The sequence below is a fragment of the Mustelus asterias genome, unplaced genomic scaffold (assembly GCF_964213995.1).
Source record: "Mustelus asterias unplaced genomic scaffold, sMusAst1.hap1.1 HAP1_SCAFFOLD_1849, whole genome shotgun sequence".
NCBI lineage: Eukaryota > Metazoa > Chordata > Chondrichthyes > Carcharhiniformes > Triakidae > Mustelus > Mustelus asterias.
The window spans coordinates 642-13,865 of NW_027591794.1; the positions used below are offsets into that span (position 1 = coordinate 642).

At 47.5% G+C, this 13,224-nt stretch overlaps 1 protein-coding gene across 4 annotated transcripts; it reads left to right on the forward strand.

Annotated features, from left to right (window-relative positions):
* Window positions 1–715: 715 nt before the first annotated feature.
* Window positions 716–5,831, forward strand: LOC144488762 (uncharacterized). Of its 4 annotated transcripts, none has more exons than XM_078206861.1 (2): window positions 716–943; window positions 4,101–5,831. In XM_078206861.1, the coding sequence occupies exon 2, from the start codon at window positions 4,207–4,209 to the stop codon at window positions 4,669–4,671; it is 465 nt and encodes a 154-aa protein (XP_078062987.1). In that variant the 5' UTR covers window positions 716–943; window positions 4,101–4,206; the 3' UTR covers window positions 4,672–5,831. The 4 variants fall into 4 exon arrangements, with proteins under 4 accessions (XP_078062987.1, XP_078062989.1, XP_078062986.1 ...); XM_078206863.1 differs by having other exon boundaries at window positions 716–828; window positions 4,101–5,738; XM_078206860.1 differs by having other exon boundaries at window positions 716–963; window positions 4,101–5,660.
* The last annotated feature ends 7,393 nt before the right edge of the window (window positions 5,832–13,224 follow it).

Consider the following 13,224-nt stretch of genomic DNA (forward strand, 5'->3'; position numbering starts at 1 on the left):
CCTAGTTACCCCATGCTGATCTACAAATCACTGTTTTAACCAGCCCCAAGAGAGCAGGTCCAGGAAAAGGTCCTCTGACCTCCCAAGCCTCCTCCACATGGGAAGCCAATGATTAGGAGCATGGGGCAGAATAGAAGTGTAACTAAAAGTGGAGAAGCAGCTCCTTCAGGGACTGCAACCTCTCACACTGAATATGTACATGGTTCATGGACTCCTGCAAACATCAGCTGCAGGCTGGGAGCGGGTGAAACTGTTTAGACACCTGTTGCCCAGTTTGCTGGGAGGCACAGTGACACAGTGGTTAGACCTGGCTTCAGTTCCCGGATTGGGTCACTGTCTGTGTAGAGTTTGCAGATTATCCCTGTGTCTGTGTGGCTTTCCTTCAGGTGCTCAGGTTTCCTCCCACAGTCCGAAAGATGTGCTGGTTAGGTGCACTGGCCATGCTAAATTCTCTCTCAGTGGACCCGAACAGGCGCCGGAGTGTGGCGACGAGGGGATTTTCACAGTAACTTCATTGTCGTGTCAATATAAACCTACTTCTGACACGAATTGATCTTTCTCTACAGATTCATTATCCTGTCAATGTAAACCTACTTCTGACACGAAAGATCAATGTTAACTCTAATGTGCTGGAAACTAGGACCCGGTGGGAACTGTAAAATCTCAGCCCCGCCCTCACTATTGCGCAACGAAGACCCTGGCGCATGCGCCTCTCGCTGATCCAAGATAGCGGCCGTTAACCTGGACTTGGGCCTCCGGGCGGAAAAAGATCCGGAGCTGCAAACACGGAAGCGCAGAGTCTCAATCGGGGTTTGAGGCGTCCACCAGGTGTTTAGAAACTCTCCCTATCCAGAGCCGGCTCCATCGCTCCCTCAGAGTTTCCGCTGCCTTCCCCGTGGCAAAGAGACAAAAAGAGAGACTCACCCCATCGCCATAACTGACGGTGCGCATGCGCCAAATCTGGTAATTCTGCGCCTGCGCGGTGCCCTCCTCAGGTGTCAATAGGGGACATTCACCACCGCGGCGAATGCTGGGTAAACCCTCCGTCATTGAAAGTCGTTATTGTTGACTGGTGATCTTTTTGCTGTGATGTGGAGATTGGGAGGAGGGTCGGAAAAGCTGTGCACAGATCCTTCATTCATCAGAAAGAACAGAAGTGGGAACTGGTGGATAATTTTGATTTATTATTGTCACATGTTATGGTTTACAGTGAAAATTATTATTTCTTGTGCACTGTACAGACAAAGCATTCCATTCATAGAGCAGATAGGAGAGAAGGAAAGAAAAGGGTGCAGAATGTAGTGTTACAGTCATATCTAGGGTGTAGCAAAAGATCAACTTAATATAAGGCAGCTCCATTCAAAATTCTGATGGCAGTAGGGATTAAGCTGTTTTTGAGTCAGTTGGTACCTGATCTCAGACTTTTGTATCCTTTTTCCCAATGGAAGAAGGTGGAAGAGAGTATGTCTGGAAACATAGAAACATAGAAACCCTACAGTGCAGAAGGAGGCCATTCGGCCCATCGAGTCTGCACCGACCACAATCCCACCCAGGCCCTACCCCCACATATTTTACCCGCTAATCCCTCTAACCTACGCATCCCAGGACTCGAAGGGACAATTTTTAACCTGGCCAATCAACCTAACCCGCACATTTGGAGTGTGTGGGGTTCTTATTTGATTTGATTTATTATTGTCACATATATTAGTGGACAGTGAAAAACATTATTCCTTGTGCACTATACAGACAAAGCATACTGTACATAGGGAAGGAAAGGAGAGAGTGCAGAATGTAGTATTACAGTCACAGTTGGGCTGTAGAGGAAGATCAAATTAATAAGAAGTAGGTCTATTCAAAAGTCTGATGGCAGCAGGGAAGAAGGTGTTCTTGAATCGGTTGGTACATGATCTCAGACTTTTGTACCTTTTTCTTGCCAGAAGAAGGTTGAAGAGAGTACGTCCGGGGTGTGTGACATTCTCGATTACGTTGGCTGCTTTTCCGAGGCAGCGGGAAGTGTAGATGGAGACAATGGATGGGAGGCTAGTTTGTGTAATGGACTGGGCAAATTCCCCAAAGTTTTCCACAAACAACAGCAAAATCCAACCACTTCAGTCAAATATAAACTCAGAAGCTGGTGTGACTGAGTGAAGTATTTATTTGAGTAACTGTCAGGATTGTTTTCTCATGGATATTCCAAGTCATTTTCAAAATTGTTCAATTGATTCTAGTCGTTGGCTAGACTAGCATTTATTGCCCATCCTTAATTGCCCTTGAAAAGGTGGTGGTGAGCTGCCTTCTTGAATCGCTGCAGTCTATGTGGCGTAGGTACATCCACAGTGTTATTAGGGAGGGAATTCCAGGATTTTGATCCAATGACAGTGAAGGAACAGTGACATATTTCCAAATCAAGATGCTGAGTGGTTTGGAAGGGGACTTCCAGGTGATGGCTTTCCCATCTGTCCACTGTCCTTGTCCTCCTGGATTGCAGCGGTCATTGGTTTTGTTTCCTTGTTTTCCTTTCATCTGTGGAATTTGCTACCCAAAGTGCGGTGGATGCTGGGCAGTGAGTAATTTAAGGAGGAGTTGGACAGATTTTTAATTGGTTATGGGTTGAAAGGTTATGGGAGAAGGCAGGAAAATGGGGATGAGAAGCATATCAGCCATGATTGAATGGCGGAGCGGACTCAAGGGGCCGAATGGCCTAATTCTGCTCCTATATCTTGTGAACGTATGAACTTGCAGGTTTCATACAGATTTGCAAATAAACAAAAAATTCTTTGAAAGTGGACATTACTGACAAGACCCAGGTATCTGTAATGAATTACTATAATTACTGTAATGAATTTTATTACTATAAAATGTCACACTATTTGTAACTCCCACAGTTGCGTGGACCTGCAGAGTTTCACTGGCTGTCTTAGAAACCCTACAGTGCGGAAGGAGGCCATTCGGCCCATCGAGTCTGCACCGACCACAATCCCACCCACATATTTACTTGCTAATCCCTCTAACCTACGCATCTCAGGACTCTAAGGGGCAATTTTTAACCTGGCCAATCAACCTAACCCGCACATCTTTGGACTGTGGGAGGAAACCGGAGTACCCGGAGGAAACCCACGCAGACACGAGGAGAATGTGCAAACTCCACACAGACAGTGACCCGAGCCGGGAATCGAACCCAGGACCCTGGAGCTGTGAAGCAGCAGTGCTAACCACTGTGCTACCGTGCCGCCCTATTGTCTGGAGACAATACACATCTTTTTAGCCTGTCTTGATGCTCTCTCCACTCACATTGTTTCGTCTCTTAAAGACTTGATTAGTTGTAAGTATTTGCATTCCAACCATTATTCATGTAAATTGAGTCTGTGTCTTTATAAGCTCTGTTTGTGAACAGAATTCCCACTCACCTGAAGAAGGGGCTAAGAGCTCCGAAAGCTTGTGTGGCTTTTGCTACCAAATAAACCTGTTGGACTTTAACCTGGTGTTGTTAAACTTCTTACTGTGTTTACCCCAGTCCAACGTCGGCATCTCCACATCATGAATTACTATCACAGACTATGACTATCATATGTTACCAATCACCAATTGTCCTTTGTGATGGTGATAGTTGGCCTTCTTCTTGAACCTCTGCAGTCCGTAGGTGCTCCCACAATGCAAGAGTATTAGAATTTTAACCCAGTCACGTTGAAGGGACAGTGATATTTGTCCAAGTCAGGGAGTTGTGAGGTTTTCCCATGTCGCAGCTGCTCTGGTACTTCCAGGTGGGGAAGATTGTGGGTTTAGGAGATTCTGCCAAAATCCTGGTTGAGTTGCTGATGTATAAAATCTCTCTCCGTCACCCTCCTCCCGACCTCTCCCTCTTCACGCATAAAGGCTGGATTCTTGTTGTTGGCTCTGAAGAGGTGGAGGGTTCCTTTCCCTCAGTGCATTGGTAAACAGTTTGAGGCTTTGTCACAATCCAGCAGCTTTCATATCCACTATTTCCTAGTCCCAATCCCACAATTTACCAGATTAGATCAACTCAGTTTCACATTTTGTCTTTGTATATTTATGGCTTGTCTCTCATGTTTCCCACTTTCTGTTTTCAATTCATTTTTCAGGGGATTAGAAGGTGAGGAATTACAGAAAATTGTAAATCAAGGATCACATCAAGATCAGACAGGGAGCTTTGATTCATCAGGATCTGAACATCATCGGCCTTTGAACATGGAAGAAAAATGCACCGTTCACAGAGAGGAGACACTGTACATGTGTTCTGTATGTGGACAAGGCTTCAATCGATCATCTGGCCTGTCGAGACACAAGCGCAGTCACACCAGGGAGAGACCGTATAAATGTGGAGACTGTGGGAAAGGATTCAATTATCCAGTTGACCTGCAAAATCACCAACGCACTCACACTGGAGAGAGACCTTTTAGCTGCCCTGTGTGTGGGAAGGGATTCACTCAGACAGCTGGCCTGTTGATTCACCAGCGCATTCACAGCAGGGAGAGGCAGTTCACCTGCTCCGAATGTGGAAAAGGATTTACTCAGTCATCGGCCCTGCTGATACATCGGCACATTCACACAGGGGAGAGGCCTTTCACCTGCTCTGAGTGTGGGAAGGGATTCACAGATTTCTCTGCCCTGCAGAGACACCAGCGAGTTCACACCGTCAGGAGAGAGTTTTAATGCACTGAGTGTGGAAAGAGTTTTAAAACTCCACGCACACTGCGGGAGCACCAGTACATTCACACCGGTTCCACACCGTTCAGCTGCTCCCACTGCCAGAAGGGGTTCAGGACATCATTCCACCTTGTGGCACATGAGCGCATTCACACTGGAGAGAGGCCATTCACCTGCTCTGAATGTGGGAAGGGATTTAACCGATCATCCAACCTGCAGAAACACCAACGAGTTCACAGTGAAGAGAGACCGTTTAAATGTCCAGAGTGCGGGAAGGACTATAAAAGTTCTGAGGAACTACGTCACCATCAACGTGTTCACTCTGACGAGAGACCATTCACATGCTCTCACTGCGGGACTGGCTTCAGGCGATCAGGCGACCTCACTGTACACCAGCGAATTCACACTGGGGAGAGGCCGTTCACCTGCCCTGTGTGTGGGAAGGGATTCACTTGTTTATCCTCTCTCACTTCACACCAACTTGTTCACACAAATGAGAGACCGTTCAAATGTTCTGACTGTGAGAAGAGCTTTAAAAGCAGAAAACTTCTGCTCGCACACCAGCGAAATCACTCTGAGGACAAACCGTTCACCTGCACTGAGTGTGGGAAAGGATTCACCCGGTCATCCACTCTGCTGAGACACCAACAAGTTCACAGTGAGGAGAAGCCGTTCACTTGTTCAATGTGTGGAAAGGGATTCACCCAGTCACACAACCTGGTGAGACACCAACAAGTTCACAGTGAGGAGAAGCCGTTCACTTGTTCAATGTGTGGAAAGGGATTCACCCAGTCATACAACCTGGTGAGACACCAGCGAGTTCACCAGTGATCACAGGGGTGTGATTCTGCTGTTATTGCTGCTGTTAATTGCATCCCAACTAAATTACGTTTATACTGATAGTTGGAGTTTTTCTGATGTAAATCGGCCCTGTTGGACTTTTAGAATGCCCCACAGCATCTCTCATTCATGTGTCAATAAATCTTCACACCTGCAGACCTTGTTTTAAATTTAAATCACTCAGAAACTGTATTGAACTAAAGATGAACAATAAACAGATCACAGTCCAATCCACCCCTGTGTGAATGTGCCGATGTATCAGCAGGCCGATGACTAAAGTCTGTTTTGTAACTTCAGGATAAGGATTTGAAAGCTCTGAATGTTGGTTCTCTCATATGTCGGCTGGAGCTATTTGATAGGCAGGATGTTAATAGCTGTAAACTTGTCAGATGTCGAAAGAATTACGATTGGAGTAAACTCACCCATTTATAACCTCAGTCTCTGGTCCCTATTGTAATGAACAAGTAACACAGTGGAACAGCGGGATAAATATGTGGGGCTATGGGGATAGGGCCTGGGTAAGATGCTCTGTTGGAGAGTCGGTGCAGATTTGATGGGCCCTGTACCCTTGTGCATTTACCCTGCTAACCCCCCCTAACCTACACATCTTTGGATGCTAACGGATAATTTAACATGGCCAATCCACCTAATCTGCACATCTTTGGAATGTAGGAGGAAACGGAAGCACCCAGAGGAAACTCAGACACAGGGAGAACGTACACAGAAACCCACTGCTGTCAGGCAGCAGTGCTAACCACTGTTCCACCATGCAGCCCTTCATCTGCTGCTGAATCCCACATCCACACATTACTGCCAGACTTGACAATTTCAACACATTCCTGACTGGTCTCCCACATTCTGTAATTTTGAGATAATCCAAAATGTCCCCATGTCTTGCAGACGCTTCCTCCATCTTCACAACCCCCTCTTCTAATTCTGGACCTCTGTGCAGCCCCTTTGCAATTCCTGCAGCATTGCTGGCCTGCGGACTAATGTATGGTTCAATTCCCATTCCAGCTGAGGTCAGTGTCGGAGCTGTCTCCTCACCCTGCCCAAGAGTGGATGGTAACGGCAGCCTGCTACTGACACAAACTGCCAGGAAAACAGCTCTGGATGACACATCAGCAGACATTTGGGGTTCCAAATGCTTGAAAACTGTTAACCTGTGTGAAATTGATGTGTATTACAGCCTAATTTAAATATAGGATGAGTGTCATTGCTTATTTAGTCACTGCTATAAACAGCGGAATTTTCACTTTGTAAACCTCAGCTTGAAGGAATAAAGTGAATAAATTGGGATATTAACTTTTACCATTATCCATCTGAAGCCAATGGACTCCTTTTTCCCCGTCCTGATGTGACACTGAATCTTCTTCGGTTTGAAGAAGAAACTTAACCTTAGAGCACTGGGTGGTACAGTGACACAGTGGTTAGCACTGCTGCCTCACAGTGCCAGGGATTTGGATTTGATTCCCAGCTTGGGTCACTGTGTGGAGTTTGCACATTTTCCCCATAGAAATCATAGAAACCCGACAGTGCAGAAGGAGGCCATTCGGCCCATCGAGTCTGCACCGACCACAATCCCACCCAGGCCCTACCCCCACATATTTTACCCACTAATCCCTCTAACCTACACATTTTAGGATTCTAAGGGGCAATTTTTAACCTGGCCAATCAACCTAACCCACACATCTTTGGACATGTCTGTGTGGACTTCCTCCGGGTGCTCCGGTTTCCTCCCACAGTCCAAAAGATGTGCTGGTTAGGGTGCATTGGCCAAGCTGAATTCTCCCTCAGTGTACCCGAACAGGTGCCGGAGTGTGGCGACTCGGGGATTTTCACAGTAACTTCATTACAGTGTGAATGTAAACCTTATTGTGACTCATAAATAAACGTTACTACTGGCCTCAGTACCCGAGACCTGGCAGGATGGCAAGAATGGCCTGGGGCTCCAGTGAGGTGTACTGGAGGCGCCGCAGTGGGCAAGAGGTGACACCGGGAGGGGGAGGAGCAGCAGCTGGGAGGCCTACAGCGACCTCTGGTGGACAGGAGGGGATGATGTGGAGATGCCAGCGTTGGACTGGGGTGAACACGGTAAGAGGTCTTACAACACCAGGTTAAAGTCCAACAGGTTTATTTGGTAGCAAATACCATTATGGTTAGGTGCATTGGCCATGCTGAATTCTCCCTCAGTGTACCCGAACAGGTGTACCCGACTCAGGAGAAACCTGACAGTTTAAAAGTGATGTGGAGATGCCGGCGTTGGACTGGGGTGAACACAGTAAGAAGTCTCACAACACCAGGTTAAAGTCCAACAGGTTTATTTGGTACCAAATAAACCTGTTGGACTTTAACCTGGTGTTGTGAGACTTCTTACAAGAGGGGAAACAGCAGCAGTGCAGTCTGCGCAAAAGCTTCCCCAGTTCAGCTGATCAGAGAGACTGGGAACCTCTTCAAATGTAAACTTCAGCTTCTCACATTCACCCCCATTCATCCCTCTCTCCCTCCATCCATCTCACTCTCCCTCCCTTCTCCATCCCTCCCTCTCACCATCCATCCCTTTCTATCTCCTCCCATCCCTGTAAGTTTCAGGGCAATCCTCCATATTTTAAAAGGACTCAGGAGAAACCTGACAGTTTAAAAGTGATGTGGAGATGCCAGCATTGGACTGGGGTGAACACAGTAAGAAGTCTCACAACATCAGGTTCAAGTCCAACAGGTTTATTTGGTAGCAAATACCATAAGCTTTCGGAGCGCTGCTCCTTCGTCAGATGGAATGGAAATGTGCTCTCAAACAGTGCACAGAGACACAAAAATCAAGTTACAGAATACTGATTAGAATGCAAATCCCTACAACCAGCCAGGTCTTAAAGGTACAGACAATGTGGGTGGAGGGAGCATTAAACACAGGTTAAAGAGATGTGTATTGTCTCCAGACAGAACACCTAATGAGATTCTGCAAGTCCAGGGGGCAAGCTGTGGGGGTTACTGATAATGTGACATAAATCCAACATCCCGGTTTAGGCCGTCCTCATGTGTGCGGAACTTGGCTATCAGTTTCTGCTCAGCGACTCTGCGCTGTCGTGTGTCGTGAAGGCCGAGAACGCTTACCTGAAGATCCAAGGCTGAATGCCCGTGACTGCTGAAGTGCTCCCCAACAGGAAGAGAACAGTCTTGCCTAGTGATTGTCGAGCGGTGTTCATTCATCCGTTGTCGTAGCAGTTTAAAAGTGGCCAACTCTGGCTGCTGGCTGATAAAAACCTCCCAGAAGGCTCGGCAGGACAAACATAACCTGTCGGTGGGCTGTGCGAAGAGAAAAAAAGGTGTGAGCCCCCTGAATATGCAAGTGGCCAAAAAGGCAGACACACCAGTGATCGAATCATCAGAAGGACAAAGGACAGTAAACAGACCAGCAGGGAGTCTATGGCCACAGAAATCGGCCCATCCACAGAAGACATTGAAATAACGACCCACGGGGGGTCAAGGCAGTTCCAGCCTTTTGTGTGTGGACTTGACTAAATTAAACTGAAACTGCCGGTGATCGAAAGCCCCATTGTCCTTGAAAATCACCTACGGGGGCAGGGAAGGTGTTTTTGTTAAATTGAGCTGAGAGTCAAACAAGCAGAACCAAGCTCTCTTCCAGAATCGCAAGCAATGACACAGACAAGCAGGACCAAGCTCCCTTCCAGAATCGCAAGCAGTGACACAGACAAGCAGGACCAAGCTCTCTTCCAGAATCGCAAGCAGGGACACAGACAAGCAGGACCAAGCTCTCTTCCAGAATCGCAAGCAGGGACACAGACAAGCAGAACCAAGCTCTCTTCCAGAATCGCAAGCAGGGACACAGACAAGCAGGACCAAGCTCTCTTCCAGAATCGCAAGCAGGGACACAGACAAGCAGGACCAAGCTCTCTTCCAGAATCGCAAGCAGTGACACAGACAAGCAGGACCAAGCTCTCTTCCAGAATCGCAAGCAGGGACACAGACAAGCAGGACCAAGCTCTCTTCCAGAATCACAAGCAGTGACACAGACAAGCAGGACCAAGCTCTCTTCCAGAATCGCAAGCAGTGACACAGACAAGCAGAACCAAGCTCTCTTCAGTTTCGACCCTGCACTAAGACATTTGAGCCGACCACAAAGGAACCCCTTTTAGAATTGTGAGTATCCCAGCCAACCTTGCGAAGCTCCCGAGGATAGGATAGAGGTTGAGGCAAGGGATGGGGTGGTGTATTGTAATTTTAAAGTTCAGTAATACGTTGTACCCATTAGCATTTCTCCCATAGTGTAGTATAAAGTATAAGTTTTATTCATGTGTGGTGGGGTATTGAAGAGGTTGATTTTATTGTTAAATAAATCACTGTAAGTTTTGAAACTCATTTGGAGTTTGTCTTGCCTCTTGTTCTCTCATCAGTGCACTCTGACGAGGTCACAGTTTCAATATCCCTTACCATAAATCCGGAGTCTAGAACCGAGGGTGATCTGAGTGATTCGAACCCGCTCACTCAAGGGAGACTGCTGGTCAGGAGATAAAGAACAGAGTCTCTCTGTTCTCTCTCTTGGAGACCTACTCGAGTGGAGTGGGTGCAGGGTGGCCATTGTCCCACTGACAAGGGAGAGAATCACTCAGGCCTTGGTGGTGGTTTTGGGATGGCTGTGTGATATAAGTATGAGGTTACCGGTCAGGTATAAACGGTGAGCCTGGTTCAGCGCTCTCTCCTGCGGAGTTGCCCCAGTGCAGCATTCCCCAGCCTTTGAAATTTCAAGGCCTGTAAGGGAGAGACACTCGCAGCTATCGGCAGACCCTCAAACATCGGCCTGTAAGTGGAGTAACAAGGAAGATCCCGCTACATCCCTCCCTCCAATAAGAACCATTCACTGAGCACAGCAGTTTCAGCCTCATTCCCACAGTCTGTATTCCAGCCTTTATCACATCCACTCTGCTCCCAGATACTTTACACCATTCGATATTACAATTCAAACGTTATAATCTCTACAATTTACTATTTGTGCAAGGAGATGAGGGCGGCATGGTGGCACAGCGGTTAGCACTACTGCCTCACAGCGCCACGTACCTGAGTTCAATTCCTGGCTTGGGTCACTGTCTGTGCAGAGTCTGCACATTCTCCCTGTGTCTGCGTGGGTTTCCTCTGGGTGCTCCGGTTTCCTCCCACAGTCCAAAGATGTGCTGCTTAGGTTGACTGGCCATGCAAAATTGACCCCAGTGTTAGGAGGATTAGCAGGTTAAATATGTGGTGTTACGGGGATAGGGCCTGGGTGGGATTGTGGTTGGTGCAGACTCGATGGGCTGAATGGCCTCCTTCTGCACTGTAAGATTCTACGATTCTATGAGTTCACAAAATTAAAGTTAAAAGTTAAATTTATTTATTAGTCACAAGTAAGGCTTACATTAACACTGCAATGAAGTTGCTGTGAAATTCCCCGAGTCGCCACACTCCAGCACCTGTTTGGGTCAATGCACCTAAACAGCGCATCTTTCAGACGGTGGGAGGAAACTGGAGCACCCGGAGGGAACCCACACAGACACGGGGAGAACGTGCAGACTCCACACAGACAGTGACCCAAGCTGGGAATTGAACCCGGGTCCCTGGCACTGTGAGGCAGCAGTGCAGACAGACAGTCAAGAAATCATCAATTCCACTCCCACCCGGAGCTATGGGGATATATTCAGAGTAACAGTTTTAACAACACCAGGTTAAAGTCCAACAGGTTTATTTGATAGCAAATACCATTAGCTTTTGGAGCGCTGCTCCTTCGTCAGATGGAGTGGAAATCTGCTCTCAAACAGGGCAAAGAGATGCAAAATCAAGTTACAGAATACTGATTAGAATGCAAATCTCTCCAGCCAACCAGTTCTTAAAGATACAGACAATGTGAGTGGAGGGAGCATTAAGCACAGGTTAAAGAGATGTGTATTGTCTCCAGACAGGACAGCCAGCAAGTCCAGGAGGCAAGCTGTGGGGTTTACTGATAGTGTGACATAAAGCCAACATCCCGGTTTAGGCCGTCCTCATGTGTGCGGAACTTGGCTATCAGTTTCTGCTCAGCGACTCTGCGCTGTCGTGTGTCGTGAAGGCCGCCTTGGAGAATGTTTACCCAAAGATCAGAGGCTGAATGCCCATGACGCACTTCAGCGGTCACGGGCATTTGTCAGGAGAGAAAAGTGCTGACGTTTCGAGTCCAGATGACCCTTTGTCAAAGACTGACCTCTGATGAATTGAGAGAGGGAGGTGGAGAAGAACAAAATGAAAGATCTGCAAACTGACTAAATGTTTCACGGCCCAAGACCAAAACGAGTGGTAATTGAACAAGTAAAGACACAAAAGATGTTCTGGATGAGGTGTGAATAGCTGGTGAGCGATAGTCTGAATGTAAAGTAAACAAGAGGGAAATGAGGTGAAAAAAGCAGCAACGAAACACAGAACACAATGGGGGGAGAGATTGTGGTGTAAAATTGTTGAGCTCAGTTTTGTTCTGAAGGCTGTAAAGTGTCTCTTTCAGTTGCGAGAAATAATATTATATTTCCCAGTTCCGATGACAGGTCACATTCAGTCTGTTTCTCTCTCCACAGAGGCTGCCTGACTTGTTGAGTATTTCCAGCCAAAAGAGAAAACGCTGGAAAATCTCAGCAGGTCTGGCAGCATCTGTAAGGAGACAAAAAGAGCTGAGGTTTCGAGTCCAAATGACCTTTTTGACAAAAGCAGCAATTTGCTGTGAACTGGGCCGGGTTGGGGGTTTGAGTGACAGTCCTGGGGCGATATCAGGACAGGAACAGCCACAGATTCCCCCTTTTCCCTGGGACGTTTCACTGGAGCTGTGTTGGTGAGTGTTTGTAATCTCTGTCTCACTGTCTCGGTAATGGGGGCAATTTCCAGCGTTTTCCGTTTGATGTCAACCAGAGAATGTGTAAGAATTGTCACACCCGAAACAGATGTCTCTTACTCAGGACACCCCAGCTCGGGTCTCGTTGGGGGGGCGGGGGGAGTTGGGGGCGGGCGGGGGGGGGGGGGGGGGGCGGGGGGGGCGGGGGGCGCGGAGCGGTGGGTAACGTTCACAATTTTGTGTTTATGTCTGGTGCGAATAATACTTTGGATTAAACGGAGAAGTTTTTTAAACTGAGGAGAGTAACTGCATTTGGGCGCTGACTTTAAACAACATTAACAAGCCCGGGCTGCTGGAGAAACATTTAGGGATTTGTGAGCAGTCAGTTCCGGCTGGTTTGAAGTGAAATCCTGTCGGTGCTGCGGCAAATCTGAACTCAAACCAGACAAACTGGAACCGCTGGGTTAGAGATTCCGGGTGTTGGGATGTGGAGGCTGGGGGAGGGGGAGATGGCGCTAAAACTCTGAGGCTGAGTTTCGAGCGGGATGTGAGCGGGATAAAGGGAAGGAATGACAGGGTTAATGTGGGAGTCAGGGACAATAGCAGAAGGTGGGAAGCTCTGGAAACGAGCACGGAGGGTAAAGGCCATCAAAGAATGCGTGTTTAAATGAAGATAAAAGCAAAATACTGCGGATGCTGGAATCTGAAACAGAAAATGCTGGAAAATCTCAGCAGGTCTGACAGCATCTGTGGAGAGAGAATGGAGTTAATGCTTCCAGTCTGGATGATCACAGATGCGATCAGACCTGCTGAGGTTTTCCAGCACTTTCTGTTTTTGATTAACTGAAGGTTCAGCAGGGAAAGAAGCAGCGAACTGA